Source organism: Prionailurus viverrinus, chromosome D4, assembly GCF_022837055.1.
Source record: "Prionailurus viverrinus isolate Anna chromosome D4, UM_Priviv_1.0, whole genome shotgun sequence".
Taxonomy (NCBI): Eukaryota; Metazoa; Chordata; class Mammalia; order Carnivora; family Felidae; genus Prionailurus; species Prionailurus viverrinus.
In genome coordinates, this window is record NC_062573.1 from 31,508,070 (window position 1) to 31,535,468 (window position 27,399).

General features: G+C 53.6%; 1 protein-coding gene across 3 annotated transcripts in view; it reads left to right on the forward strand.

Annotated features, from left to right (window-relative positions):
- CNTFR (ciliary neurotrophic factor receptor) overlaps positions 1-23,342 on the forward strand; it is a 39,779-nt gene extending 16,437 nt beyond the window's left edge. For 2 of the 3 annotated variants that reach the window (XM_047831432.1, XM_047831431.1), the window contains exons 3-10: positions 5,187-5,271; positions 9,488-9,721; positions 16,566-16,683; positions 16,858-17,024; positions 18,262-18,425; positions 21,901-22,081; positions 22,483-22,651; positions 22,743-23,342. In XM_047831432.1, coding sequence (XP_047687388.1) covers positions 5,187-5,271; positions 9,488-9,721; positions 16,566-16,683; positions 16,858-17,024; positions 18,262-18,425; positions 21,901-22,081; positions 22,483-22,651; position 22,743 — 1,119 coding nt within the window. In that variant the 3' untranslated portion in view covers positions 22,744-23,342. Of the gene's footprint in view, positions 1-5,186; positions 5,272-9,487; positions 9,722-16,565; positions 16,684-16,857; positions 17,025-18,261; positions 18,426-21,900; positions 22,082-22,482; positions 22,652-22,742 lie in introns of those variants that run through there. The other variant, XM_047831433.1, reaches the window with a different exon arrangement.
- The last annotated feature ends 4,057 nt before the right edge of the window (positions 23,343-27,399 follow it).

Below are 27,399 nucleotides of genomic sequence, written 5' to 3' on the forward strand. Positions count from 1 at the left end.
CTAGTAGCTGAGAGGAGGGCCAAGTCTGGATTCAGAGAGAAAGCCAGAGACAAGAGACTCAGAGATAGAAGGTAGAGACGCCACAGAGAGTGGGAGCCTGCCCAGTGGCCAGCCAGCCCCAGTCCCAGAAGCTGGCCCCTGACCCAGGCCCGCCCCTTCCCCGGTAGGGGGTTTGCCGGGCCAGCTGCCAGGGGCCAGGCCTCCCTCCTCGGCCTTTAACCCCCCCACACACACACCCTCTGGACTGCTCAGGCCTCTGCCCCCGCCCCCACCGCCCACGCTGTCCAGGCTGTCTAGGCCTGGTGGGATCTGGGGGCCTCTCGGCCTTAGCCCCTCCTCCCCTTCTTGGAGCTTCCAGCCAGCCCTGACTGTCTCTCCCAGGCTCCCCTTCGGCCAGTGCTGCTCCTCCTTGCCCACCACATCCTTGTCCCTGTTACTGCCACTGCTCTCTCATTTTCTCTCTCTACCTCCAAATGAAGGTGTCTCTTTTCCTTGCTCTACCCTAATTCTTCTGCAGGTCTGAGGCCTCTAGAGCTCTCTAAGCTTTTAAGTCAGTCCATGCTGTGTCCTGTCCTGTGTTCTTGCCTCTTCTCAGGATGGGTCCTCTACAACTGCTGTCGGGAGAGAGGAGGGGGACGAGGCCCTAGGACAAAGTGTCTTTTCCCTCACACTGAAGGATTCTGGAGTCTGGGGTTGCCTAGGGGGACTAGAAGCTGTGGAGATGTCACCTTGGCTATGCCATGGGTCAGATGCCCCCCAGTAGATATGCATGTTCCTGAACTCACCCTGCTGTAAGCCCCTGCAAGGGTAGTCCAGGCCAGTGACTTTGGTTGGATTTTAATTTGGGGGAGTACCACATGGGTCCTCCCTACTCGTTCATTGTTCAGACCAGATTGAGCCTACCTGACCTCAGCATACCCACACCAACTAATGCCTTGAAGCTCAGAACATATTGTTGCATGTCAACACTCACATTTAGAGCTGGGCCCCAGCCAGTGATGCGCAGAACCCCTCAGTTCAACCCTGGATGTAGCAGGGTTTCCTGAGGGTTGGGCTTGTGTAACCTTCTGCAGGGATAAATAGGAGCTCTCCAAATTCATACCTCCCCTCCCTCAGGTTCTGCCTTTAGCTGGGCAGGGGATGAGGGTGGGGGGCACGGGGCACCTGGAAGTTTGCTGGAGCTGGCAAGAGGGGTCTTGGGCCCCTCGTAAGCCTGACTCAAACTGAGAAATTGAGGTTGCTCCCTAATTGGGAGTCTGTCATTGTGTCTGTCTGTGTCACTGCTAGTGACTGTCAGCCTCCATGGTGCCAATATTACTGTGAGCTGGTGTTATCCTGTATGACTGTCCATGTTACTGAGTCTGACTGTCAATATCCTTGTGTTACTGTGGACACACCATCATTGTTACTCTATGTGACTGTCAGTCTCATTGCATCTTTGATTCTGAGATTACTGTCACTGTGATTGTGTCAGTGTCAACAGGTATCATTGCCCCATTTGTTGGTGTCATTGTACGTGACTGTCATTCACTGCATTATTGTCACTATAGAGACTATTAACACCCCTATATGTCATTGTCAACTATGGAAATGTGCCCTGTTCACTGGGTGTTGTTATCATTGTGTAATGGTGTCTTTGTGTCACAGTGGGACAGTGACAGTAAATTGGGGCCCAGGATTTGTCTCTTGATGTGTCACCTATGTGTGTATTATGATGACACTATGAGATTCTATGTCAGGAGAGGTTCTGGGCTCCTTGTGCTAACAGGGTTTGGGTTGCTAGGTACTGGCCTCCTTTCTTGTTAGTGGAGTGCCCTCTGTTGCCTCCTCATGGTGGGGCTGGGGCTGGCTGGAAGCCAGGCTGGCCCCCTGGAGGGGTCTACAGAGAGCCTCAGCCAGTTTGCGTAGCCCTTATCTGAAGCTTTATGGGATTTATCCTCCAGATCTATCCCAAAGCCATGGGGTGTGGACTTGGAAAATTCTTGGGAAAGAGGCTCTTTGCCCTGGTGAGCTAGGGCAGGGCGGAGGTTATAGTCTGGATGCCTATGGCCTCAACTTCCCTAACTGGGAATGGACCCAGTTGGGACTTTGAGGGAAGGGGGAAATGAAATTGGTTTGGGACTTTTTGGATCTGCAGGGGCAGAGATGGGGTGGGATAGGGTGGGGTTTTGGTCTACCCTAATTCCCTGAGAGCTACACTCTTATATCTCCAGGGAGAAAGAAACCCTATAGCCCCCAGGAACACTGCAAGGACACTATCCTCCTTTTGCACTGGGGGAGATGGATGGGCTTAGGGAGATGCTCTAGGGTAGACACAGAGACCGTTTCTGGGTCTATCCCTTCCTCTGCCCTTGAATCCCTGCCCCAACCCCTGTGGTCTCTCTCTCTCTTCCCAGGTCTCTTCTTCCCTTTCTCCCTATCTTGGTATCTTCTTGTCCCCTGGGTCTTGGCTAATGGCTTTCCCTCTTTCCCTGTCTCTATGCTCCCCCCTCCCTGGGTCTTTCTCTTTTCTGGGTGCCCCCAGCCATGCAGTGTCTGTCTTGGTACCCCATCCCCCACTCTCTGCAGCACTTGCTCTCAGCAGCGCCCGTCTCCCATGGCTGCAGCCCCGTTGGCCCAGGGCCCGGCCCTTACAGTAACTCATCGGGCTGATGGAGGCGACTTTGATGAAGAAGCCACCCCTCCCCCTGAGGGGGCCTGAGTGTGTGTGTGTGTGTGTGTGTGTGTGTGTGTGTGTGTGTTTGCATGTGCATGCATACATGCATGCTTGTATACATGCACACTCATGCCAGGCTGTCTCCTTTCCCCTGCACTCCCAACTGGGACCAGGAAGGAGCTGGGAGCAGAGGGCCACCCTGTCCCTCTTCTTTCATCCTGTGATCTAACCTTGGTCCCCTCTGCCTCCGCATGCCCTGATTCCTGCTCCCATGTGGTAGGCAGTGGGGCCTGGAACTAAGGTAGAGTATTTTCTTGGCTGTGTGGAGAAAGACATGGACAGATGGCAGAGGTGCTGGGGGGGATTATCTGAGGGCTACCTGCAGTGATTGAGGTGGAGAACTAGGTAGGCCTCCAACCTCTTGCCTCTCTCTCTCCCTCTCCTTTGCTCCTTAGCTCCTTCTGAATTCATACAGTTCCTGGGTTCATTTCCTGGCCCCACTGCTTGCTGACTGTGACTTTGGCCATTGTCTTAACCTTCTAGGCCTGAGAAATAGTTGAAGATAGGGGAGTGGCTGAGGATCAAGAGGAGTCAGGCCAAGTGGTAGCTAAGGCCCTGGGAGTCACTGATGTGGGAGGGGTAGCCAGAGCCACCCAGGGCCTAGAGAGACAAGCTATGCCAGGGAGGAGCAGTCAGACAGAGCACCTGTGGCTGTGGCTGGAGGACAACCAGGTGCAGATGTGGGGACTCACCTGGTGAGGGGTTAGTGTAGCAACAGGCAGGCAGGAACCCTCTCCCATAAAGGAGCCCCTGGAAGTCAGATTCTCTCCAGTTCTCCCACCCGCTGCTACAGGCTGACACTCACATTTGTCTCCTCCCTGCTGTAGCTCTGTTTGCAGTTTCTCTGGCAGTTCTCTGGCTGTATGTCTGGCTGTTTGTCTGGCAGTATTTCTGACAGTGTCTCTGGCTGTGTCTGGCAGTGTGTCTGTGTGTCTGAGTGTCCCTGGCAGTGTTTTTAGTGGTGTGGATACTTCCTGACTGAGCATCTGGCTATGTCTCTGGCTCTCTCACTAGCTGTATTTTTGGGTGTATGCCTGTTTGTGTCTATCAGTTTCTCTGGTATTTCTCTGCTTGTGTGTCAGGCAGTTTCTCTGGCATGGTTTCTGACAGTGTCTCTAGCTCTCTTGCTATGTCGCTGATGGTTTCTCTGCCTGTGTTTCTTGCTCTTTCTCTGGTGGTACATTTGCTTGCATGTGCTGAGCATTTTACAGTATTTCTGGTGGATCCTTTGGTTGTATGTCAGTTAGTCTCTGACCATGTCTCTGCCTGGTTATCTGGTTATAGCTACCTGTTTCTCTGGTTTTATCTGATTGTGCCTCACACAGTGTCTTTAGTATATCTCCAACTGTGTGTGCTGTTTCTCTGGGATTCTGTCTGGTTGTTTTGGGCAGTTTCTCTGCACAGTGTCTTGGCTGTATTTCTGGCTATATTTCTGACAGTACCACTCACCCTGGTTGAGTGTCTGGCAGTATTCCTCTTCTAGATCTCTGCTTCTGTCTGGTTGACAGTCCCCCTGTCTCCTCACACTAGGGTAGAAGGGTCATATTTGAGGCTTTTTCTGTAGGGAATAGTTATTTCCCTGCCCTCAGGTATGATTGTGTACTGGGGTAGATTGGGGTGCAGTTGGATCCATCCCTTGAAGCAGGATAACAGATTAGGGGGCCACTGGAACCATCCTGACTTGTGGGGACATATCCTCACCGTGCTTTGTGTACCTATGTAGGTGTGTGTAAACACTGATGCACATCTGCTGGGCTGAGTGTCTCAGGCTCCTGGGGCACATGTCTGGGGTAAAGGATGGGCTGGGTCCCCCAACAAGGACTTATATGTGAAATACCCTTTCTCTCCTGGTCACTGTACACTAAAGCAAAAGCCACATCTGACCTTGGTACCCTGGTGCCGTGAACATCACAGAGCCCAGTGGCAAGGCTCATGGGGAAGTGGGGGGGGGTGCAGATATGAGGGGCTTCTAACCATCCAGGTTTCGGGCTTTCTCCCCAGGAGCACAGCAGGGGGCCTTCCATTCAAGGCAATTTGGAGAAGTATAGACCTCATGTTAAGTTCAAACATTACCCTTTCAGTTTGCAATGTTTATAGCTAATTAGCCAACCTCACCAGTAAAGTTATTTTTGTTTTTATAAAAATGGCCCTAGCATAACCAATGTTCCATAACTCATCCGTGGTTGACTACATCCTGCAACCAGCAGCCTTATCGAACAACAAACCACTGTAGGTTGCCTTGTACCATCCTAGCAAATGTTTGCCTACAGATGCCAATAATATTGCTTTCTATTGCTTGGAAGAGAATCCTGAGCCCCATTAAGAAGGGCATTTGGGGTCAAGGTGTCCTAGCCCTAGGGCTGGGATTTCCCAGTCTTGCCTGAGAATAGGGAGGGGCTCCCAGGAGGTTTCTGCCTGGGCTGATGCCTCTCCTTCCCCCGCCATCCCTTATCCCCATTTCTCCCAGCAGATGGCTGCTCCTGTCCCGTGGGCCTGCTGTGCTGTGCTTGCTGCCGCCACTGCTGTTGTCTACGCCCAGAGACACAGTCCTCAGGGTGAGTGTTGGAGGAGAGGATTCTGGGGGGGTGGGATGGTGCTCCCTGATGACTCCCACCCAGAGCTGAACATGAACCCTTCTCACACAGCTGTGTGCATCCACCCAAGACCACACACTGGCACTTGCTGGCATTGCCACACATGAACACACAGAAGGACATAAGTCATATGACACTGATATGCTGGGTGACCCACTGATATCTCATGTGCACAGTCCTCCAGTCACTCCATGTGGTTCCGTGCTGATGGTATCTCTGGCTTGATAATCTCTTCCTCTTCCTACTAGAGTGGCTGTGTGGGGTAACAGGCAGGTGAGATGGGAGTTGGGGGCTGCTATAGGTAGGGCCTGTATGTTAATCTGATGAAATGGGATCCCCTAGGGGTTTGTGGGGGGTGTAGTGGAAGGCACTGAGAGAGACAGTGGCCAAGACTGCTTTCCCCTATCCTAGAGAGAAGATGGAGACAGAGATGGTTGGTAACAAGATGTGAGGATGGGCAGGGTGACAAGTGGGAGAGGGCAGGCATGCTAAGGAAGGGGACAGGTCAGTCAGCTAGAATGATTGGAGGAGGCAGGGATTGCTCAGGCTGGGCCATTGGCAGCCTCCTGCCCTTCCCCTACCATTTGTCCGGTGAAGGCTGAGTTCTTCACATAGCCCACAGAGCAAGATGCTGCACCCCTTCTGGAAAACAGGTGCCCTCTTAACTTGACCACCAGCGCTCAAACTGCATTTGAGGCACACCTCACATGGCCACATCAGTATAAGGTCTGACCCTGAAACTCCTTGAGCAAGCTCTAAGTTGTCAGGAGCTTTCCCCTTGGATGGGTTCTGCTCCCACCCCAACCTTGGCTGGATTAGGTAGAGGCAGAGAAGGTGGGGGCACCTCTGGGACCCAGGCACAGAGCAGATCCTGTCACCCTCAAGGGTGTGGGTTCAAGGAGGGTGGTGGGTCAAGGCTCTGGTGGCTTCTTCCTTGTAAGACTGACACTGAGACCCAGAAAGAGCCTAGCTCACCTCAGGGCTGCTCCCCAGTGGGCAGGGACTGAAAGGACCACCAGGTCAACTCATTAACCCCCCTCCTGCAGTCAGTCCATCTTGGGCTCTTGTGCTGACCTCACCTGCTTAGACCTGCCAGTGGCCACTCCCATTGGCTTGGCTCCTGCCCTGTGTTGCATGTAAAGACAGAGCCACATGTGACCAGACTTGAGTGTTAAGTCTGTATCTCTGAGAGTATAACTGTCTTTGTGCATTAGGCTATGCTCTTGTGTGAGTGAGACCATGTCCTTGTTTGAATACATTTCTCTGTGTGGTTGTATCCTTGGGGACTGTGCCCTGCGTGTGACGTTGTCTATGTGCAACCATGCTCTTTGTGGAGCTTTGTCCTTGCAATTGAGATTGTACCCTATGTGTGATATTATGATGGTTTCTTTCTGTCTCTTTGTATGTTTGTGTCCCTGTTAAATTGTCTCCCAGATGTGAGACTGTGCCCTTATGTGTAACTGTGCCTCTGGGTGACAGTGCCCTCCCTGTGCATGCATATGATCATCTTGTATCAGGTGTTAACCATCCCTGAAGTGGGATGGTGTCCCTGTGTGGCTGTGACCTTGTGGATGGTTGTTCTGTGTGTGCTTGTTCTTCTTGTGGTGACTGTCATTATCCTATGTGTGTGGCGATGTGAAGTTGCTTAGGACGCCCGGGGGGACTGTTTCCGGCATGTGGTCCCCATGTGAGCCTGTGTGCGCAGGTGTGAGGGAGCCGTCAGCTCTGTCCTTCTGTGTTCTCCATGTCCATGACCTCATCCTGTCTCTGTCTCTCATCCTGGCTTCTAACAACCTTTTCACAGCTGATTCCTTTGGAGCATTTGTCACTGCGTCAAGGCCAAGAACCCCATCCTCCCCCTGCTGCTTGATTTAATTTCTGAAATGGACAGCACATCAGTAGGGGCACCCACAGGGCGGGAGGAGAGCTATCCAGAAACAAAGGATTAAATCATTGGCATCTTTGGAGCTGTTGCATGGCTGTGTGTATTGCCATTGTTGTTATTGTAGCAATTGTGACAGTGTGTATCGTGTGTGATTGTCATGTCATATTGCCCCCTCTACCTCCATATTGTGGCCTGTAGTTGTCTTCTGTCATTGTGTTGTCATTTTTTCATTCCTGCCCTGCCCTTACATTGTTGGTTTGTCACTGTTGTCAGGTTGTGTTTCTGTTTCCTTTGTGAGGCAGACAGGGTGCTTGGGAGTGTTATCCCATTGCCATTATGTTTGTTATGCTGTTAGGTGGCTGTTTCCTCATCTTATGGCTGTACCTGCCCTGCAGTACTAAAGAACCACATTGGGTCCAAGTTAGTTCTGAGCTGCTGTTGGTCAGTGTTGACGTGTGGCCGCTGGGACCATGGTGGCCACGCCCCCTCCCCTACGGTCAGTTTTCAGCCTCCTCCTCAGGCAGCTGGATGCAGAATGTCTGTTAGTGAGGGAGGGGGCAGGGCTCAGAGAGAGAGGGGCTTGGCATGTTTCCTGGAAGCTCCAAGTTTTGAGAAGGGAGGCTGGAGGGGGGCTCAATGGCTAGGGCTGGTGGATTGGGGGGGCGCTCTATGGCTTGAGCCTCGGACACTGGGCCCCTGGTCAGGGGGAGGCCCCCATTCAGTCTCTGGTCCAGCCTCACAGCTGTGGCCTCTAAGGCCCCCAGCCACCGCCCTTCCGCCGTTCATCCTTTGTTTGGCTGGTCCCGGGCCCCCACAGATGAGTGGTCAAGGCTGGCTGGGTTTCCTACTTCCCTCTCCTCTGACAGGGGACAGGGACCGAGAGGCTCAGAGAGGGGCAAGACAGAGACAGGCAGCAGGGGAGAAACCTGAAGACACAGAGAGACCCTGGCACAGGAAGGGTGACAGAGGCAGCAAACAGGGACAAATGTTCCAGCACAGAGAAAAGCAGTACCAGGCAGGGGGCTGCAATGGGGGGGGTGGTGGCTGGTGGCATAGGGGGATCCCTACCCCCTGTAGTCCTGGTGGTGTTAACAAGTCTAATTAAGAGGCCACTGGCCCAAGTTAATTGGCTCGTTAACAGGAACTGCCTCTGAAAATCCCCCAACTCAGCGGGGTGGCTCTCTGGAGGGGAGATGTAAGGGAGTGTTAACGAGGGATCCCGCAGCCCCCCCTACCGCTGCCCCCCTCTCACGTTGCTCTTCCCCTTCCACCCTTTCTCCACAGATCTGGCTGAGACCTGGGAAGCATCTGTCCTTCCAGGCTTGGGGGGCAGGATGAGGAACGAGGAGATTAGATTCACATCACCCAGCTCTACATGTTTGCTTCTCTGCTGTTGTCTGTAGATCAGTGTCCCCGATTTTCTGTGTCCTACTCACCTCCCCCACCTAGTGCTGCCTCTTGACAGGTGCTCCCTCCCACCCTTCCACTCCAGTCTCCTGGGCTCAGTCCATCACGCCTGGGTTGCCGAGGCCAGAACTGGGGTTTGCTTTTGGCTCTGACAGGCCCCTCCTGGGGGCAGGAGAGAAATGGTCAGAGAGCTTTCTTGGTCCCAGCACTCTCCCCCACCCCCACCTCAGCAGTTCCTGCCTCACAAAGTTGATAGCTGCCAGGAGTTCCCTAGGGCTTCCATCCTGGATCTCCCTTATCCTGCTGCTGCCCAAGCCCTGGATAGCTGAAGCAGGGTAGTTTAGGGGCTAGCTTGCCAGGGGGGCCAGAGTTGGGGAGAGGGAGAGTGGCAAGACCGGAGACAAAGATGGGGACAAGAAACAGAGGGAGGAGTCCAGAAGTAAGGCCCCTCAGCTCCAGCTTGCCTGGGTAGCAGATGTCAGTGATTGGGGCTGGGCCTATAGGTGGCAAGAGGTTAGGGTCACGGGGGGTCAAGAAAACTTTCTAAAGGACCTAGTGACTGAAAGTGACCTGGTTTTCAGTGAGATTTAACCCCTCCCAGGACGCTATACAAACTTTCTCTCACACATATACACGCAGATCACCCATCCATGCATAAAAACACCAGATGTGCACTCACACATACAAATATGGAGACATTCACATACCTATACACTTCCACAGCCATAGAGAACATTTATGCACTCATCTCCTGATAGGCCATTAGACATAGAGCCTCTTGGTCTAGACTCCTCACAGTGTCTCATCCATGCACATTTCATCTGGTGGTCCCGGGCAGCTCTGTGACCTGTGACTTTTGCCCTGTGCTCTCCCCACCCCCCACAGAGGCACCCCACGTGCAGTACGAGCGCCTAGGTTCAGATGTGACTCTGCCGTGTGGGACAGCAAACTGGGATGCAGCGGTGACGTGGAGGGTAAATGGGACAGACCTAGCCCCTGACCTGCTCAACGGCTCTCAGCTTGTGCTCCATGGCTTGGAACTGGGCCATAGCGGCCTCTATGCCTGCTTCCACCGTGACTCTTGGCATCTGCGCCACCAAGTCCTACTACATGTCGGCTGTAAGTGTTGCTCCCAAGCCCTCACCTGACCTACCACTCCACTCAAGAGGACTGTCCGTGAGGCCCAGACCCTTAGCTCAGATCAAGTCCTCTTCCTTTTGGGGAGGCGGGCTGCAGCACCGACCCTTGCCTTCTGATCCTATCCTAGCCTTCTCTTCTGACCTCTGAGCCCGGTGTTTCCCACTGAGTCCAGACCCCTGGGCATTTTGCCCAGGTATCTCACCCCCACCCCACCCCTGGAGGTCTTTGAGATCCGAAAATCATACTGCCTATGACAAGATGAGCAGGGGAGGGCTGGCAGGGCATGGCCTATCTGGGGCCTGGTAGGGAGGAATCTTAGGGTCACCGATCCAAGGTGGAGTGAGGCCAACTCCATGGTGTGCTCTCACAGAGGCTGGTTCTGTGGGTATAGGAATAGGCACTCTGGGAGGCTCCAAGGAAAAAAAGAAGGCTTTCTGAAGTGGAAGGCACTGGAGACTTGGGAGATTTGGAAGATACATTGAAAAAGTCACTTCTGGCAGAGAGCTAGGTATGACTATAGGACTTCAAGGCTGGGGGGCTGGTGTAAATGAGGAAAGGGAGCTAAAGGAGGGGATGGGGCAAATCATGATCCTGCAAGCTAGGGAGTAACATGATCAGGGTTACCTTCTTAAAAGATCCTTCTCACTGTGGTGAAGAGAGACAGGTTGGATGGGGCAGTGCCAGGGCAGGAAGGAGGCTGTTGCTGGGTGCGGGAGAGATGATGAGGATCAGGGACTGGGGCATGGAGTTGGGGAAGTTGAGAGGGCTGGTTGGACCTCCAGGAGTTGGTGGTAGATTGAAGGTAGAGAGGACAGGAGAATAGAGAGCAGGAGGAGTCAAGACAGTTAGTGCTACCAATCACTGTGACAGAGGCAAGGTGGAAGGGTCAGTGGAAGAAAAGATAGGGTATTCTATTTGGACAGTAGTATGCAGGTAGTCTTAGTTTGGGTTTCCTGAGAATCCGATTCCAAGACGAGAACTTGTATGCAAGCAGTTTATTTGTCAGGTGGCAGAAACACAGTGAGGAAATGAGAAAGTGATAGAAAAAGGAAGTTAAGGTGACCAATAAAGACAGTTATCCAGTCACTATTATTCACTTACGCTCTGGGTAGCTGCAGCTTAACCTTGGAGAACTCAGAGAGCCCAGACAGACATGTACCTTGGGAGTATTCCTGCCTGGGGTGTGAGGGAGCTCAGCTTATATACCAACTCCTGTCCATCCTGGTTGAAAGAGTCTCCTGGAGGTGAGGGCAGGGATGCTTTAATTCCCCTGCACTTTGGCCTAATGCCTCAGCAGGCAATGCAGATTTTGGTGACCAATGAAAGCTCTTAGGCAAATAAATGCAGAAGAGGGCAGTAGGTATGGGCCAGAGATCTGTTGCAGCACCACCAACATCTGCTATAGATGTGTTGGGTTGGGGTACTCAGGGGACATCTGGGAGTTGATGGCTATAGCCAGTGGATCTGAGGGTCTAGGACTCAGAAGGGACCTGGGCTGGGGATGGGATAAGAAAGGCCTTAGATGGGGTGACATGACCAAGGGAGAGACTCTGGGATGAGGAGAGAAGAGAACCCAGAACTGGGCCCTCAAGACCATCACTTTATAAAGGGTTGATGGAGAGAGATGAGCCACAAAAAGAGATAAGGAGCCAACAGGAAGGTAGAAGGAGGAGTGAGTGAATGTGATTCAGAAGACAGATTGGAGAAGTTGAAATGATGAGCTTATCAGTGTTGCTGAGGGTCAGCTGAGTAGGCACCTGGATCTCAGCCAGAGGCACCCACCAACAGAATATTCTTTCCTCACAGGCTCACTTCTTTTCTCCTTGAGCCAAAGATTCATGTTTTGCTGGCCTCATCCAATTTTTGTGATGCACCCCACTTTCTGAGGATGGTTTCTTTATTCCCTGGGAGCTGCTGAGGGGAGGAGATGCTTGAGGGACCTGGGAGCAGACCTTTTGCCCATTGTTAGGAGATTGGTATGGACAGCCATGGGAAATGTTAGACTGAAAGTTTCCCCATGGTTATCCACAAAACACTGACACACCAGTGGGATTAGAGGAAGGGTGAGAATATGTTTTGGTAGGGATATTCATTTTCACACAGAAAAGCCTTCTGTGTGTTTAAACTAGAGAGATGGCAATCATAACCAGCCATCTTAGTTGCAAGCCAAGGGTGGAATGACCCCTGTCGGCCAGCTTGAGAAATATAGGACCAGCCTACCTAAATTCTCTCTGGCCCACCATGAGGGAGGGCCATTGGAAGTGTAACTCTCAGCCCAGCCCCACGTCCTTACACACGGAAAAGGTCATACACTGAGTGCCATGGAAGAAGAATGAGACCAATTTGACACCCTGGTATTCTCAATCTGAGTCCCAGAAGCCCTTAGAATGGAGACAGCTGGCCATGATGGTTAGGCCTTGGTGATCATGGGCCCTCATTCCTAATGACTTGATCTTCTTTGAGAGGTCATTGGAGGGAAATAGGGTCTGGAAGTAATGTCTGTAGTCTGTACCCACAGGACATGCCCACAGCTGCCCTGTTGTCACCAGAGCCCAGACCTTTTATATGTAGTGCTGACCACTCCCCAGGCCCTGCTTGTCAGAGGAGAGCTGGTCATGAGTTGGCTATAGTAACAGGTACTTATCTCTCATTGCCTTATTTCCTTCTAAAGAGTTGGTGGTCAGAGGAACAGGGCACATTAATCATGATTGTCTCAGTCACTTTATATTAGTAACAAGAGACTGGGTTTGGCAACCCTCAATATCAAATTATTCTTCTTCTAGCCAGAACTCAGAGAACAGGACAAAGTTAACCCTGATTTGTAAGTCATTCAAGCCAAAAAAAATTTCATATTTATCCTAAACATATATGATTTTCATGTTTCTATTTCTAAGGGAAACTGATCATAAAAATACCCTCTTGAGGGGCGCCTGGGTGGCTCAGTTGGTTAAGCATCCAACTCTTCATCTTGGCTCAGATCATGATCTCATCGTTCATGAGCTCAAGCCCCAAATTGGGCTCTGTACTGACAGCATGGATTCTGCTTGGGATTCTCTCTCCCTCTCTCTCTCTCTTTCTCTCTCTCTGTCTCTCCCCTGCTCTCAAGTATGCATGCTTTCTCTCTCTCTCAAAATAAATAAACATTGAAAAAATATATATATACTCTTGAAAGTCCCATTAACCAGACTGATCCTTGAACTACTTTCACCTCCCTGCCTTCAGGTGGATGCTCACAAACAGCCCAAAGGAGTCCCCCACCCAGGATGATGGAAGGACCACCCACATTAGGAAATGGGATCACAGGGTTACCTTTAGTAGCATCCTTTTGTTTACTAGACAGTGCTGATTCAGTGTCTTTCTGTTTTTAAGCTAAAACAAATCAGAGTAATTTACTAATTTAAAATGGACAATTCCTTATCCAATTTTTAAATATCTATATTTGGTTGGTCAGGAAAGGAACTCCAGAACCCCTGGTTCAGCACTGCTTCCCCCTCAGCCCTGTTTGGCTGAGAAGGAAAGAGCAGCTTGTGGTTGAAGATGTCTGGGGGAAAAGGACAGGTGGGAAGGCAGGAGAGGGGTATGTGGGAGTCCAGAAGTTGGGGTGCCTTGAGAGATGTCATGAGATAAGGTTGGGGCAGGTCATGGATTTGATGCCAGACAGGAGGAGTGTGGGTGGGGCCTGGGCAGGGCTGGAGCTGGAAGGGTCACCCTGCCCCACCCAGCCTGATCTGGCCTGGCCAGGGGTGTGGGCAGCCTGTTTCTCCTCCTCTCTGGGCCGGCCGGCAGGCAGGCCTTGTGCGTGCCGGGGGCTCCAGCCCAGGCAGGCTGGCGAGATGAGAGGAAAAACATGCGGTTTGGTGGACTGGACATGGAAAAACAAGCCAATTAGGAGGAAAACAAACAAACCCTGGGCCAGCGGGGGCAATGTACACGCATACACGGCCCTGCATGGGACCCAAGGACATCCTGCCACAGGCTGATGCAGTCACTTGGGCATCTCAGGAGCCCCCACAAGGGGCAACTTGGGATGCCTGGGCATCCAGGAATATGTCTGTATGACCAGACTGTGACATGACACAATTACTTCTGAGCTTTTGCTCACACAGAGCCTCTAACATGTTTTCACATGTTGTTCAGCTCATACGTGTGAATATACTTGAACTTCTGGGCACTTTCCCACACCCACAGTTTGAAAAAATATATTCAGGCTTAAGCTCCATCTCCTATATAGTGTTCCAGGTATGTCGTCTTGCTGTCACTACATTTCAGACTCAATGGTGCACTTACACACATTCTCAGAGAGTACCTCAGCCCCTTGGCCATACACATACAGACAGTCTTAATCAAACTGCCCTGTCCGGAATCACACACAGCCAATTGCAAAGTTACGCAACTGCCCAGTCTCAGTCACACACATGAAGCCTCTGAGTTAACGCACAGCCTCACAATTGCAGTGTCTTAAAAACAGCTTCTTCCCCATCTTGCAGCACACTCACAACAGGCCTGATCACACACTGTCCCACAACCTCACACTTGGTCTCTCATAGCACCCCCACCTCCGCCCACCCGGCCCCTCAGCTGGGCTCCAGCTGCAGCAAGTCACTCCTTTTCTTCCTTTCTTTGTTTTTCTTTCCTCCTTTTTCCTCTGAGAAACCTGGTCCCTGTCAGGAAACCCAAGCCCTTCCCTGCTCAGGGCCCAAGGCCAGGCAGGAGTAGCCAGATGACAGACAAAGCCCCGCCTGGCCCCCCGGTCCCCCATGACCTGCCCAGTCAGAGAGAGGAACTGGTTTGAGGGGAAGGCTGGTCTCAGGGGGGAGGATGGTCAGAGGGAATGTAGGGGACTGGTCAGTGGGGAGGCTGGCTGGGGGAGGGGGCCTGTGAGTCCAGTGCCATGGCCCGCTCTGCCCTCCAAAGAGTCCCAGGCAGCAGGGAGCTGACTCTGCAGCCTTCAGTACCCACCCCACCCCCAGCACCCTTCTCCTTTGAAGCTGGGGGTAAGGAGGGGGGTGGCAGGAGGGGGGAGTGGAGGCTTCTCAGCCGACCTCGGAATGTCCTTTCCTCCTGGGGTGGCTGCCAACTCTGGCCTGGCCTACAGGCCCCCACAAGGCACTTCCTGTGTCCTTGGCCACCCCCCACCCCACCCCCATGCCTCTGTGCCCCTGGGCAGATAGGGAAGGGATAGCAGAGGCACACAGGATGAACATGGAACAGACACAAGATGGACACGGGGCCAGGAAAGCTTCCCAGGGGAGGCAGACAGCAGTGGATAGAATGCAGGTTGCCCCTTGTGGGGGCTCAGCTGGGCTCTGGCTCTTCCCTGCAGCCCTGGGGCATGGAGCTGCCTCTGCCCACAGCACAGCCCACTCTAGCTGCTACATTCACCCAAGCTTCCCAGATGCCTCTCTGACCCCTCATCTTTCTTTCTGCAAAGCCAGATTGGGCCCTAGGGGTTCAGCCCCAATACACATATACTTCACACACAATGGACATGTACATGCAATCACACAGAATCAGTCACCATCACGTGTACACTGTGGATGAAAGCCCACAGTTCCCTGTGTGTCACCATGGTCACTCAGCAAGCATAGACATGCACTCCCCCCTTCACAGTCCCTGGCTTATTGAACTGCCCCCCTCCCATTTCCTGTCCACCTGTCAGGCAGGGGGTGGGGCGGGGGGGGGCACAAGAGGGAGGTGTCAGTGTCCCTGGAGCCACTGACGGACATTCCTTGCCTGGGTCAGATCACAGAAGTTGCCTCCTTCCAGGAACCTGAGCCGGCTGTCCTCACGCCTTACCCAATGCCTAAGGGTGGGACAGCTGGGCTAAGTGCTCACAGCAGCAAGAAGTGTGGTTAGATAGCAGAAAGGACTTCCCAAGTGTGTATGTGTGATCATGTAGGTGGGTATCCCCATCCTGGAGTTCAGTCCCAACTCTAGTTTGCTGTGTGACCCCAGGCAGATCCCCATCCCTCTCTGGGACTCCTCATGCTAGAGTGAAGGCAGCTGCTGACCAAGAAAAGAACTGCTTAAAGGGTCTGTGATGGAGGAGCTGGGGGCTAGGGGTTGGAAGTGAGGTATATACCAAGGGAACAGTAGCTTCCTCTCAACAGGCATATGCACACACATGCAATCCTACGTGGCCACACATTCTGAGCCATGCCCATAGATACCTCTACATTCCATTGTGGATCATTCATGTCACAGAGACACATGTGACATATATACCCACGCACCTAGACACCTATACACAGATACTCACATGTACAGCCACCCAGTGCTATTGCTCCTGTGGAACCACCAGGCCTCTCCTTGTGTTTCTTAATCTCTACTGAGGGGAAGCCTGGGATGACTCTTCTCCAGGGAGCTCACTCTGACTATTCCTGCAACCAGAGGACCCAATCAGGACCATCTGCCCCCACGCCCCCCTCCCCCCACCAGCTTCTGTTGCACAGTTTTTCTCTGGGAATGGACACAACGTGTCAGGAGATGTGGGGCTGGGGCCGATTCCCCCAGACATCATCTCCATCCTGTGATTGATGAGCTGAGGCCCGCAGCCCCCTGTTCCCCCACAATTCCCGCCTCCATTGAGCAGGTGGGGGGGGCTCCCTCTTCATATAGGCCTTGTTTTTCTTTAATTAAACATCTGGCTGTCTGCGGCCTGGGAAGCCTCAGACCCTCGCTGACAGCCACCCCTCCCCAACCTCTGGCATTGCTGATGGGTTGAAGGGGGGAGAGCTGGGGTTCTGGGGCCCACCTGTCCCCACACTAGTGCAGGGGACTAGGGGCTCCAAGAATACCCTGACCGTGCTGTCCTCACCCCCAGTGCCGCCGCGGGAGCCTGTGCTCAGCTGCCGCTCCAACACTTACCCCAAGGGCTTCTACTGCAGCTGGCATCTGCCCACCCCCACCTACATCCCCAACACCTTCAATGTGACCGTGCTGTGAGTAGACTTGCCTGTGACCCGGTTTCAACCCTGACCTCTGACCTCTCCTTCAGCCACCCACCATGCCCTCAGTCCAGACCCTAGCCCAGCCTTGGGCTTGACCTTCCCCCAACCTCTGCCCCACCTGACTCTTGATGTTGGTAACAGTGCCTGGGCCTCACCCTTCCCCAGGCATGGCTCCAAAATTATGGTCTGTGAGAAGGACCCAGCCCTCAAGAACCGCTGCCACATCCGCTACATGCACCTGTTCTCCACCATCAAGTACAAGGTCTCGATAAGTGTCAGCAATGCCCTGGGCCACAACGCCACAGCTATCACCTTCGACGAGTTCACCATTGGTGCGTCGGGAGGGGGGTGGTCCCTGCAACATACTCCAGTGGGAGTGTGTGAGTGGGGGTGTGCCAGAGGTGTATATGAGCATTGGTGGGGATAGTCACATGTGTGCATAGGTATATGTGGAATGTATATACATGTGTACATATGTTCATGGTATGTATATACCTGTGAATATTTGAGGGTGTCCTTTACCTGTAGGGGCCAAGAGACCTTTCCAGCAGCTCTTCCCATACTCTCTCTGGCTCCTAGAGTATTCAGGAGGGGGAGGGGGGGCAGGCTGGGCCAGACCCTTGTGCAGCTGCAGCCTCCACCCCCCGCCCCACGCTAATGGCTTCCTTACGGCCTGTGATGAATGAGGTGTCAGAACAGGAGACAGGACTGGGACAGATACCGCCCTCACCCCCACCCCCATCCCAGTCAGACCCTTCTGCCTACTCCTGTCCCACTCCAGCCAGACCCTCTGCCTGCCCCTGCCCCATCCCATCCAAATCCTCTGCCTGCTCCTGCCCCAATCCCAGCCAGACCCTCTGCCTGCCCCTGCTCCACCCCATCCAGATCCTCTGCCTGCCCTTGCCCCAATCCCAGCCAGACCCCTTGCCTGCTTCTTCTCCATCTCAGCCAGACCCTCTGCCTGCCCTCCATGCCATGGCTGAATCCCCCAGCCAGACTGTTTCTACATGAGCTGGGCCCTTAGACTCCTGTCAGGAGTCCAACCCAGATCTGCCACACCTGTGGACTGTCTTTTAACCTTGACCCACAGAGCAGCTTCAAACCCAGACTCTTCCAGGGTAGACTTTATCTCAATTTGGAACTGGAAGAGTTGAGGTGAAATGCTGAGCTTGAGGGGAGTGTATGATGCTGGTGCAGGAGGGGGTGATCCAGATGACAATGGAGGCGATGCTGGTAATGGTGGAGCCATCATTTAGACTTGGTAATTGGGATGCTGGTCATCATGAGCATGGGGCTGGGATGATGGGATGAAATTTGGGATATCATTATCATGAGCTAGTGACAGTGACTGTAGTGACAGTCCTTGGTGGGAATAGGGATGTGAGAGGTTGAAATAATGAGATGGTTGTTAATGGTGGTTGCCAGAACTGACAACAGAGAAGAGGGGTAGCAACCATGACAGTTATGACAAGAACTGGCAATATGAGATGGTGGACATGGTGACTGGGGCTGACAAAGTGGGGTTTTTCCAGAGATTAGTGTGGTAATGAAGCTGTGTCTCCTTAACAGTGAAACCTGACCCTCCAGAAAATGTGGTAGCCCGACCAGTTCCCAGCAACCCTCGCCGGCTAGAGGTGACTTGGCAGACCCCTTCAACCTGGCCTGACCCTGAGTCCTTTCCTCTCAAGTTCTTTCTGCGATACCGACCCCTCATCCTGGACCAGTGGCAGCATGTGAGTGCCCTGCCCTGCCCAGATCCCAAGTGCCAGAATCAGAGCCATGTGGCATATCCATACGACCTGTATCAGCTGATAGCTGTTCCAATGTGAAGCCTGAGGGCAGCCAGAGAGGCTTTCCTCAGGGAGAAGGGATCAGATAGGCCTGGGAGGATGGATGGGTCTGAGGGAAGTATCCTGATCTGAGGCCCTAAGGGGTTCCCAGTGACCTCTGTTAGTGTGATGGGAACACATCTGTTTTTGTGGCACCCAGGGTAATGGGGAGAAATCCTGGAAGGGAGATGGCAGGTAGGGCAGTTAGTATTTGCCTTTCCTTACCTCTGGCTCTCCTCTGTGATCAGGCGTCTCCCTCATACACTCTGGCCCAGGCTGTGGGCTTGTACTGGACCCAAGGAGCAGGACGGCTCTTATCCTCAAGGACGCATAGTCTCAAGGGTTCGAGGGATCAGAATCAGTCAGTGGAGGCAAGCTTGTTCCAGGGTAAGAGTTCAGGCCACGATTAGTGTCAGGGCTCCAAAGTCAGATGTAGCTTAGGGGTCAGCTCAAGGTTATAGATCAGAAGGTAGTCTAGGCTGGGAACTAGGCAGTGGATAAGGGCTGGTATGGGGGTCAGGCTGTGGTCTGGGCTACCTACCTTTTCAGTACGTATTGATCAAGCTACTGTAGCTCAGGGGAGCAGCCAGGGGTTTGGGGCAGATTTAAGGTTCTCTCTCCTTTGACATTCCAGGGCCCTTAGGGTTGTAGGTGCTCTTTGTGGCCCATGAGGTCTGTGGGCTCAGACTGGGGCTGGGCCACAGGCCAACCCAGGCTGGCACCCAGGGGTCAACCCACCCACCAGGCTCCAGCCCCATCTCCCCATGCCCCACGTCCAGCTAGCCTTTAAAGTGCGTAATTCGATTCCAGGGTGCCTGTCCGGGTTGCAGGCCTGGCCCCCACAAAGGCTGCTCACATATTCCCTGACAGAGTCCGGAGTCCCTCCCGCCTGGCCAGCTGCCCGCGCCTAATGCATTGCTAATAACCAGGGTCTAGTTTCACAAGCCCCCCTCCCCTGCTAACGAGCTACAGGCAGCAGCCCTGCGCATCGCAGCGCACACGCCTCATAGTGGCCCTGGCATACTGCCCACCACACACATGGGAGCATGTATACATACACGTGGTTCCTAGCAGGAACCATGCTCCATACATGCATGTGACTAACATGCCAAGGCCATGCACCACAGAACTGACCCCCATACTGATGTGGACAGAGCAAAATATGCAGACTCTGTGGTAAAAAATACGTATGACCTGGCATGTGCTTTCCCTGTTCCATATCTCATTGGCATTGTGGTTGGTTAGATTTATGGCTCTTTTGAGCTTGACTTTTGCTCTGAATACAATCTACTCTCCCTTATCCTTAATATTGGAAAGGAGCAGGTGTATGATTGGGAGAGGGTAGAGAGGGGTGAGGAGAAAAAACATTGTTTGGATTTTCAGGAGGAAATGAAATATACAGGCCAGGAATTATACAAGAATGGGTACCATGAGGTCTCACAGGGGCTATCTGAGCATGGACAAGGAGGAGGCAAGTACAGGGACCTAGCATGGGTTCCCTGAATCTTCTGTTCTTGCCCTAACTCAGCAGGGAGGCTGAAGGGCATGCCTGACATATGCTACGGCCGACTGGACGGAGGACTCTGAGGCTAGGCAGATGCCAGTTACTAGAGAATTCCTGCCAGTGGAAGAACCATTCTCTTAAGGGGATGGATTAAGGGATCAGTGATAACCCAGCAAGAAGGGCCCAGTCTTAGGATATGTGGCTGCCAAGAAAGGATTGGGTTCCTGGGCCACATTCCTAGAGGTATGGTGCCCACCATAAGCCCACCAATAAGTGGTAATCTGATCTGCTTTTCATAGCTCTCTCCCTTTGGGGAAAGACAGTTGTGAAGATCTGGGGAGATAGAATCAAAGGAGAGGCCTGAGGGTCAAATCCTGACAAGAGGGAAAAGGAGCTGAAGGAGCTGGGACTACTCAGCAAGAGGGGGTCTTTGCAGGGCAAAAGGGTGTAGGGGACCAGAGGAGGAACTGGGCCCCAACTCCAGGGGAGGAGAGTCTATGGGGCCCACCAATCTTCTAGGTCTGGGAGTAGGACTTACTGAGCTCAGGTCTGGGCCCCAAATGACTTTCACCCTGACCCTGACCTTTACCAGTGCCTGCCACCTCAGGGCCATGGGGATGGGGGCAGGAGGGGGGATTATTGGAGGGGCTTCTTGCTGTACTTAGACACACCTTCACACATATGAATACACATACACGTGTGCACATGTACTCACAGCCTTTCAGGTAGGTAGCCCAGACCCCAGTTTTCTGGGAAGGAAGATTGGAACAGGGACCAAAAAAGCCCTGAAGCCAGACGTGGCCCAGAGCAGCATCCCCCCACCCCCCCACCCCCCCCCCCCCCACCGCCCGCCCCTGCCGGCTGCCCCTGTTTACGAGGAGGCTTAATGAGGCAGCGGGTGCCGCTGAGATGAACCAGAGCTCAGCCTGGGACTGGGAGGGGCGCTGGACAGGCAGGCCAGCCTGAAGGGTGGGGGAGACCAGCAGAATAGGGCTGGCCTCCGCAGGGGTGGGGTGGCGATGCCTCCAGGAGGAAATGGAGCAGCTGCCCTGCTGTCCTGCCTCTTGGGAGCTGCCCACCCCACCCCAGTCCACCTCAGGCAGGGTGACGACCATACTGAGGTCTTCCTGAATGGGAGGAAGTGGATGCACTGGGCAACTGGGAAGCCAGGCTCTGAGCTGGAACCCATGATGATGACAGAGCTGATTGAAGTGTGTTTGGTCCTCATTATACCCCTGTGAGATAGATCGTAAATGCCATTTTACAGATCAGCACAGCAAGGCATATGGAGGTTAAGTAACTTTGTCACTTGCTTGTAAGGAGTGGAACTAAAACTTGGACTCAGGAAGCCTGGTTCCATGACTGTGTTCATAACCTTCCTTCTAAGCTGCTTGTTTTGTTTTGTTTTGTTTTGTTTTGTTTTGTTTTGTTTTGTTTTGTTTTGTTTTAATGCTGCTTCCTGATGGGAGAGGGCAGCATATCACCATCCCCATTCTTACCCTGTTACTCTTATCACCTCCAGGCAGGGGCTGAGATCAGGGCTCAGATTGAGGGCTGTGAGGAAGCTGGGATGACAACAGAGTGAGACAATGAGCAAAGTCCTCCTTCTGTTCCCCTGGGGGTGCTTCCAGTCTCCTTAAAGATTTTCTTACTCTCCTTTAGGATCATCTTCCCTCTCTCGGGGTTTCCCCCCTGACATGTCTTTACCTTCCTTGAGGAGTATTCTTAATATCTCCTCTCTCTCCCAAGGAAGTCCTCATTTCCTCCAGGGGGTCTTCACTCTTCTCTGCTCAGAAGTGTTCTCAGTTCCTCTGGGGGTGCCTCACTCTCCTGACCCCCAGGGCCCCCTACCCCCATCCCATGGTCTGGCTGCAGGTAGAGCTGTCAGATGGCACAGCGCACACCATCACAGATGCCTATGCTGGGAAGGAGTACATCATCCAGGTGGCGGCCAAGGACAATGAGATTGGGACATGGAGTGACTGGAGTGTGGCCGCCCATGCCACGCCCTGGACTGAGGAGCCACGACACCTCACCACTGAGGCCCAGGCTCCGGGTGAGCCCATCCCCCATCCCCTGTTCTCTCAGTGACCTGCACTGTTGCCTGGTTCTATCTTGTGCCTTTCAACTCCTCCCAGGACTTAGAGCCTTAGAGACCAGGCACTCTGTGGCTGCTTCACTGCTGTCTGTCTGTCCTGCCCATGCTGTTCCTGGTCCTTGCTCTGGACATTCTTGGTAGGGGCCATTGGGTGGAGGGGTCATCTGTGAGCCTTGGGGAAGCACGATCTGCCTGATGGGCGAGGCAGGATGTGTTTGAGAGAGGAAGCAGGGGCTGTCTGATGGGAGAGGCAGCACTGTCTAACACAGGGAGCAGGAACAATACACCTCATGAAACCCCCCAGAACTGGGTTGGACTGTAGCCCTGGCCCTGCCCTGAGTTACCCCCATGTTCCCCAGAGACCACGACCAGCACCACCAGCTCACTGGCACCCCCACCCACCACGAAGATTTGTGACCCTGGGGAGCTGGGCAGCGGTGGAGGAACCTTGACACCTTTCTCAATCGGCGTCCCTGTGACCCTGGCCCTGGCCGCTGCTGCCGCCACTGCCAACAGTCTCCTGATCTGGTAAGTCAAGTAAGGTTGGGTGGCAGAGGGGAACCTGAGGGAATCCCTATCCCACCCTCTTCCCTCACAGCCCCCTGCCCTGTCTCCCCAGAGCCCGGCATCCCGTGAGGACATGCCAGCGCACCTGCAGAGGAGCAGGAGGCCGGAGCTGAGCCCGCAGACCCCAATTTCTATTTTGCACACGGGCAGGAGGACCTTCTGCATTCTCTTCAGACATAATTTGTAGAGACCCCGGCAGGCCCGGGCCTGCCGCCCCCGAGCCCTGCCACACCACACTGGCCCTCCTCCCTCCCTCGGGAGAGGAGGACCTTGCAGCCAATCCACCCACCAAAGACCCACCCCTACCCCCACCCTGGCCCCTTGGGCTGGAACCTCCAACGCCAGCGACTCCCAGGAGCCCTTGGGGGGGTTCTGAGGGGATCCCCTCACATCCATAATTTCTCCTCCTGCCCCAGCCTCCTGTCTGTCCCAGGGTCTCTGTTGCCACCATCAGATTATAAGCTCCTGACACTGGGGGGGCCCAGCCACCCCTTCCCCCCAGTGCCCACACTTTTTCACTCCCCCACCTCTGCCCATTTTGTACGGCCCTCCCCTTTCCCTGTTCCTACCCCACAGTATTTAATGCCCTGTCAGTCCCTTCTAGTCTGACTCAATGGTAACTTGCTGTATTTGAATTTTTTATAGTTGTATATACAGGGGTGGGAGGGTGGGGGGGTTCTCATTAAACGTCACCATTTCATGAGTCCTTGGAACAGACCCACTTTGGGAGGGTTTCCTTCTTCCAAGGATCTCTCCCCTTCTAGGCCTGGAGGAGGGAAGAAATTCTAGTTGGGCATCCATATGGGGGGGAGAGGCAGTTTAGCTCTCAGGCAGACGTGTGGAGCTTTCTGCTTCTTTGGAGGATAGGGCTCCCTGGAGGCCACGGATAGAGTTGCAGGGACTGAGGGGTTCCAGTGAGGCAGGTCCCACATGGGGATGTCCAGTCAGTCCTAGAGGCTGCTGAATCCTGACGGGAGCAGCCTGTCAAGAGTCATCTCCAGAGCTGCCTTCCACGAATGCCTAGGCTTTACCCATAGAGGCTAGAGATGCAAGAAGGGAGGTGGCCAGACTTTATCCTTGCGGTAGGAAAGACTGTCATCCCTGCCATCCAGGAGATACAGTCCAGGGCTTCTAGCAGGTCAGGCCTGGGGCTCATCTGAGCTACAAGGCACAGAGCGCAGAGCGTTCTGGGCCTGGGCAGGCCAGGAAGCTGCCTGAAGGAGGCCACTTGGAACGTGACTAGGGACTGGACCTGTGCTTCAGGACTAGAAATGTGGGGTACAAGATTCACCCCAGCGTTAGATTACAGTCAGGACTTCATGTGAGCGGGAGAGGAGCAGGCTTTGGGTTTACAGGGTGCCCAGTCTTTGGTCCAGCCCTGTACCCTGCCCACACCTCTAGTTTTCAAACTAGAATTCCAAGATCCTTCTGATTTCTTCTCAGAGGAGGGGCTCCTGGCTGCCCCAGGCCTGCTCAGGTATAGCCCCCTTGTAGAAACCACCCCACCACAGCTCCTCAGCTGAGGATGCCTAAGGCTGGGGCCAAGTTTGCAGGTACCTCTGGCCTGGGGATGGGAGGAAAGGATTAGACCAGAGCCCCAACCCAGGTTGGCCTTGCTCTGGGTTCCTGAGACGAGAGACAGATGGAGTCAAAGCCATGGATACACTGACTTGTGTACACACTCCCCACAGCAGGTGCTGAGCACCATACCTACACTAAGCTGCTAATACCATGATGCCACACACACATATGCCAATTCAAGCCCTTTTTTCAGGCAGGGTCAGAAAATGGGTGTTCCTTGCTGGTCTCACCAGGCCTGGCTCTGCCCCTTCCCCTGCCACTAGGAGGAGGGATCCATAGTGCCTCAAGCACTGATGAGTTAGGCCTCGACAGGACCTGGGGCTGGGTGAGGGGCTCAGAGTGAAGGTGGCTAGCTCTCTTCCAGACCAGGCACTACAGGAGGAGAGGGGTGTTCCAGGTGGGAGATTCTATCGAAAGCAAAGGCCTGATATCAGGGTAGAGGGGCCTGTGGCTTTTCAAGCACAGTAGTCTCAACTGTGGGAATGCATGACTCCTCATTCACAGGAAGAGACTCCCAGGATGGACATACTGAGAAGTGGCTGTGGACCTGCCCGTGTACCCTGGACCCCCTATTTGCCTGTTTGTCTGGTTCCTGTGAGGTGTGGCTTGGGCCTGAACCTATACTCTGGGTTTAATGGGTGGAGGGAGGAGGGGGTCACAAACTCTCACCCAGGACATTGTATTCCTGGGATGGGTCTGAGCCTCCGCCTTCCCTGTCTTTGTGGTAGTGGGGCTAAAGTTCGGGGATCTCTGGCCTGTGCTGCCTTCCTGTCTTCAGAGCCTTGGTCAGCCCTGACCCACCCACCACCCACACAGGGCTTGGGCATCATCAATCTGGCCTCTATTAGCAACATGGGAAATCAATTATGTGGGGTCTGGGGAGGAGAAAGAGTAGGGGGCCTGCTGGTGTCTCAGAGTCCAATGGAGAGGAGAACTGGATCATCTCCCTGCCCCCAAACTCAAGAGAGAGACCCAGCTCCGTCCTAAGCCCCGAGGGGTCTGGAGGATCGGTGTCATTGCCTCTGACAGGCGTGGGCCTGGGGTTAGTCATTCCTCTTTGGAAGTTCTGGCCCTCAACCTCACAGAGGCTGCTTGCTTTGGAGGGGCTTGGGAGTGCTGTTTGCTGCTGCCTCTGAGTACTGTCTCTCCACGTCATTATTTCCCATGGTGGTTCTGGGGAGCTCACGTAAGTATAGATATCAGTTCTTAATGCTAAATCAGAGCCCAGAGAATTAAAACACTGTTGAGGGGGGCTGCCAGGGGAGGCTTGGTTCCCAGGCCCAATGTGTACAGCAGCCTACCCTTTCAGCTCACTCGTTTCCTTTGCTCCACCAAGGGGCACTGGGGATGGGGACCTTACTCTGTGCCATATTCCTATAAGGCTAACTTGTTTTTGCCCCCACCCTCTTCTCACTCAACCCATTTCCATCTGTCTCTGTCCCATTCCTATCTCTTAACAAGTCTTTGTCCTGGTTACTATCCTTGTGTTTCTCTCTGAGTGTTTCTATCCTGTCTCCTCCTCTGTGTATGTCTCTGACTCCTGTCTCTGTCGCCATCCCTGTCTTTGCCTCTCTGTCTCTCCTCCCTATCTCTCAATCTTCCCTTTCCTACCTTCCTCCCTGGTCTGTCTCTGTGTGTCAATCCTCATCTTGGTATCTGTGCCTCTCTCTGTCTCTGCATGTATCTCCACCCCATCTTGTGTTTCGTTTCCTCTTTCCTGACTCTCTTTGCCTTTCCTCACGTTGCCTCCCTCTGAGTGTTCCTGCCCTGGTCCAGACCCCAGCCTGAGGCCACTGTGCCTCTTTGGCCTGAGCTGGAGGCTGTCCTGGTTTCTGCTGCCCCCTCTCGGCCACCTGCCTGCCCTTCATTCCTGCTCCCGGCCAGGCGGCTATCAGCCCCCTAAGCCCACATCTGCCTCCCAGCAGCCAGCCAGGAGAGAGGAAAGTGGTCAGGAGACACTAGGCTGTCCCTTTGGGGCAGCCTCTGGCCCTGTGAGCTCCCCAGAGCCAATGGGTGAGCTCATTAACTCCCTAGACTGGGACTTTGGGAAAGTTCATCTTACATGAAAAGAATGAAGTGCTTGGTGGCAGAAAAGATTGGGGTGTATTCATCACACCCTTCCCTCTCAGAGGAGGTCAGAGAGGAAGGAGGTCTGAGGAGGGGAGTCTGATTGAGCCAGCCTGAGGAGAAGCTGGAGGAGAACTCATCTGACAGGGGTACTCCAATGGGGAAGGCTAACCTGAAGGTGAGTGGGCCAGTGTGACAGGATGAGTCTGAGGGGAGGTTGGTCTGGGACATGCTATACAGCTCTTGGTTGGAAGGTCCAGTCTGAGGGGGTAGAGTGATTGAGTGTCTGAAGGGTCCAGTCTAAAGAGACACCACTCTGAAAGCATACAGGTCTGAGAACAGGATCACCAACTAGTCCTAGTTGGCCTGGGACTTTCTCAGTTTAGCACTGAATATCTTAAGTCCTGGGAAACCTCTCAGTCCCAGTCCTATTTGAGAAGGCCTTGCCTAACAGTGCCAGTCTGATGGGAGAGTCAGTCTGTGAGCTAGTGGATCTGAGGGATTCTGGTTTGACAGTGCCACTCTGAGGGGAGAGGCTGTTTAAAAGGCTGGAAGCTTCTTTGGGCTGGAACCATGCCTGCAAGGGAGTGGATGATTAGGGTCCTTGCCCAAGGGCAGTGGCTAGGGGAATGGCCACGAGGGGGCAGAGCAAGCTCTCAGGAGAATCAGAGGTAAAGGCCCCAGAGCTGGGAGCCAGACAGTGCATAGCTGTGTGCAAAGTGTACCCTCAACATCATGTGTCACTGTGCCATCACCTGCAAGTTTCAGGTGATGATGTACAACCACACAGTTGTTTTTGTGTGACTAGGTTAACAGGGGCACATCTGTGGTATGTTAGCATGTAGCCTGTGATGGAGAGTGTGCCTAGTATGGCCATGGCTGAGGCCTTACCTGGGGCTGTAGGGAAGAGAACAAGAGCAATCTGGCAGAGAAGTTACCTTGGGAGGGGCTGAGATGAGGAGAGGGTAACTATGCTTCCCTACCTGTACCTACCCTCGTTCTCTAGAGTATTCCCTGAGAGTCCAAGAGCTAGTAAGTACTTTGGTGATGTATAAGGACAG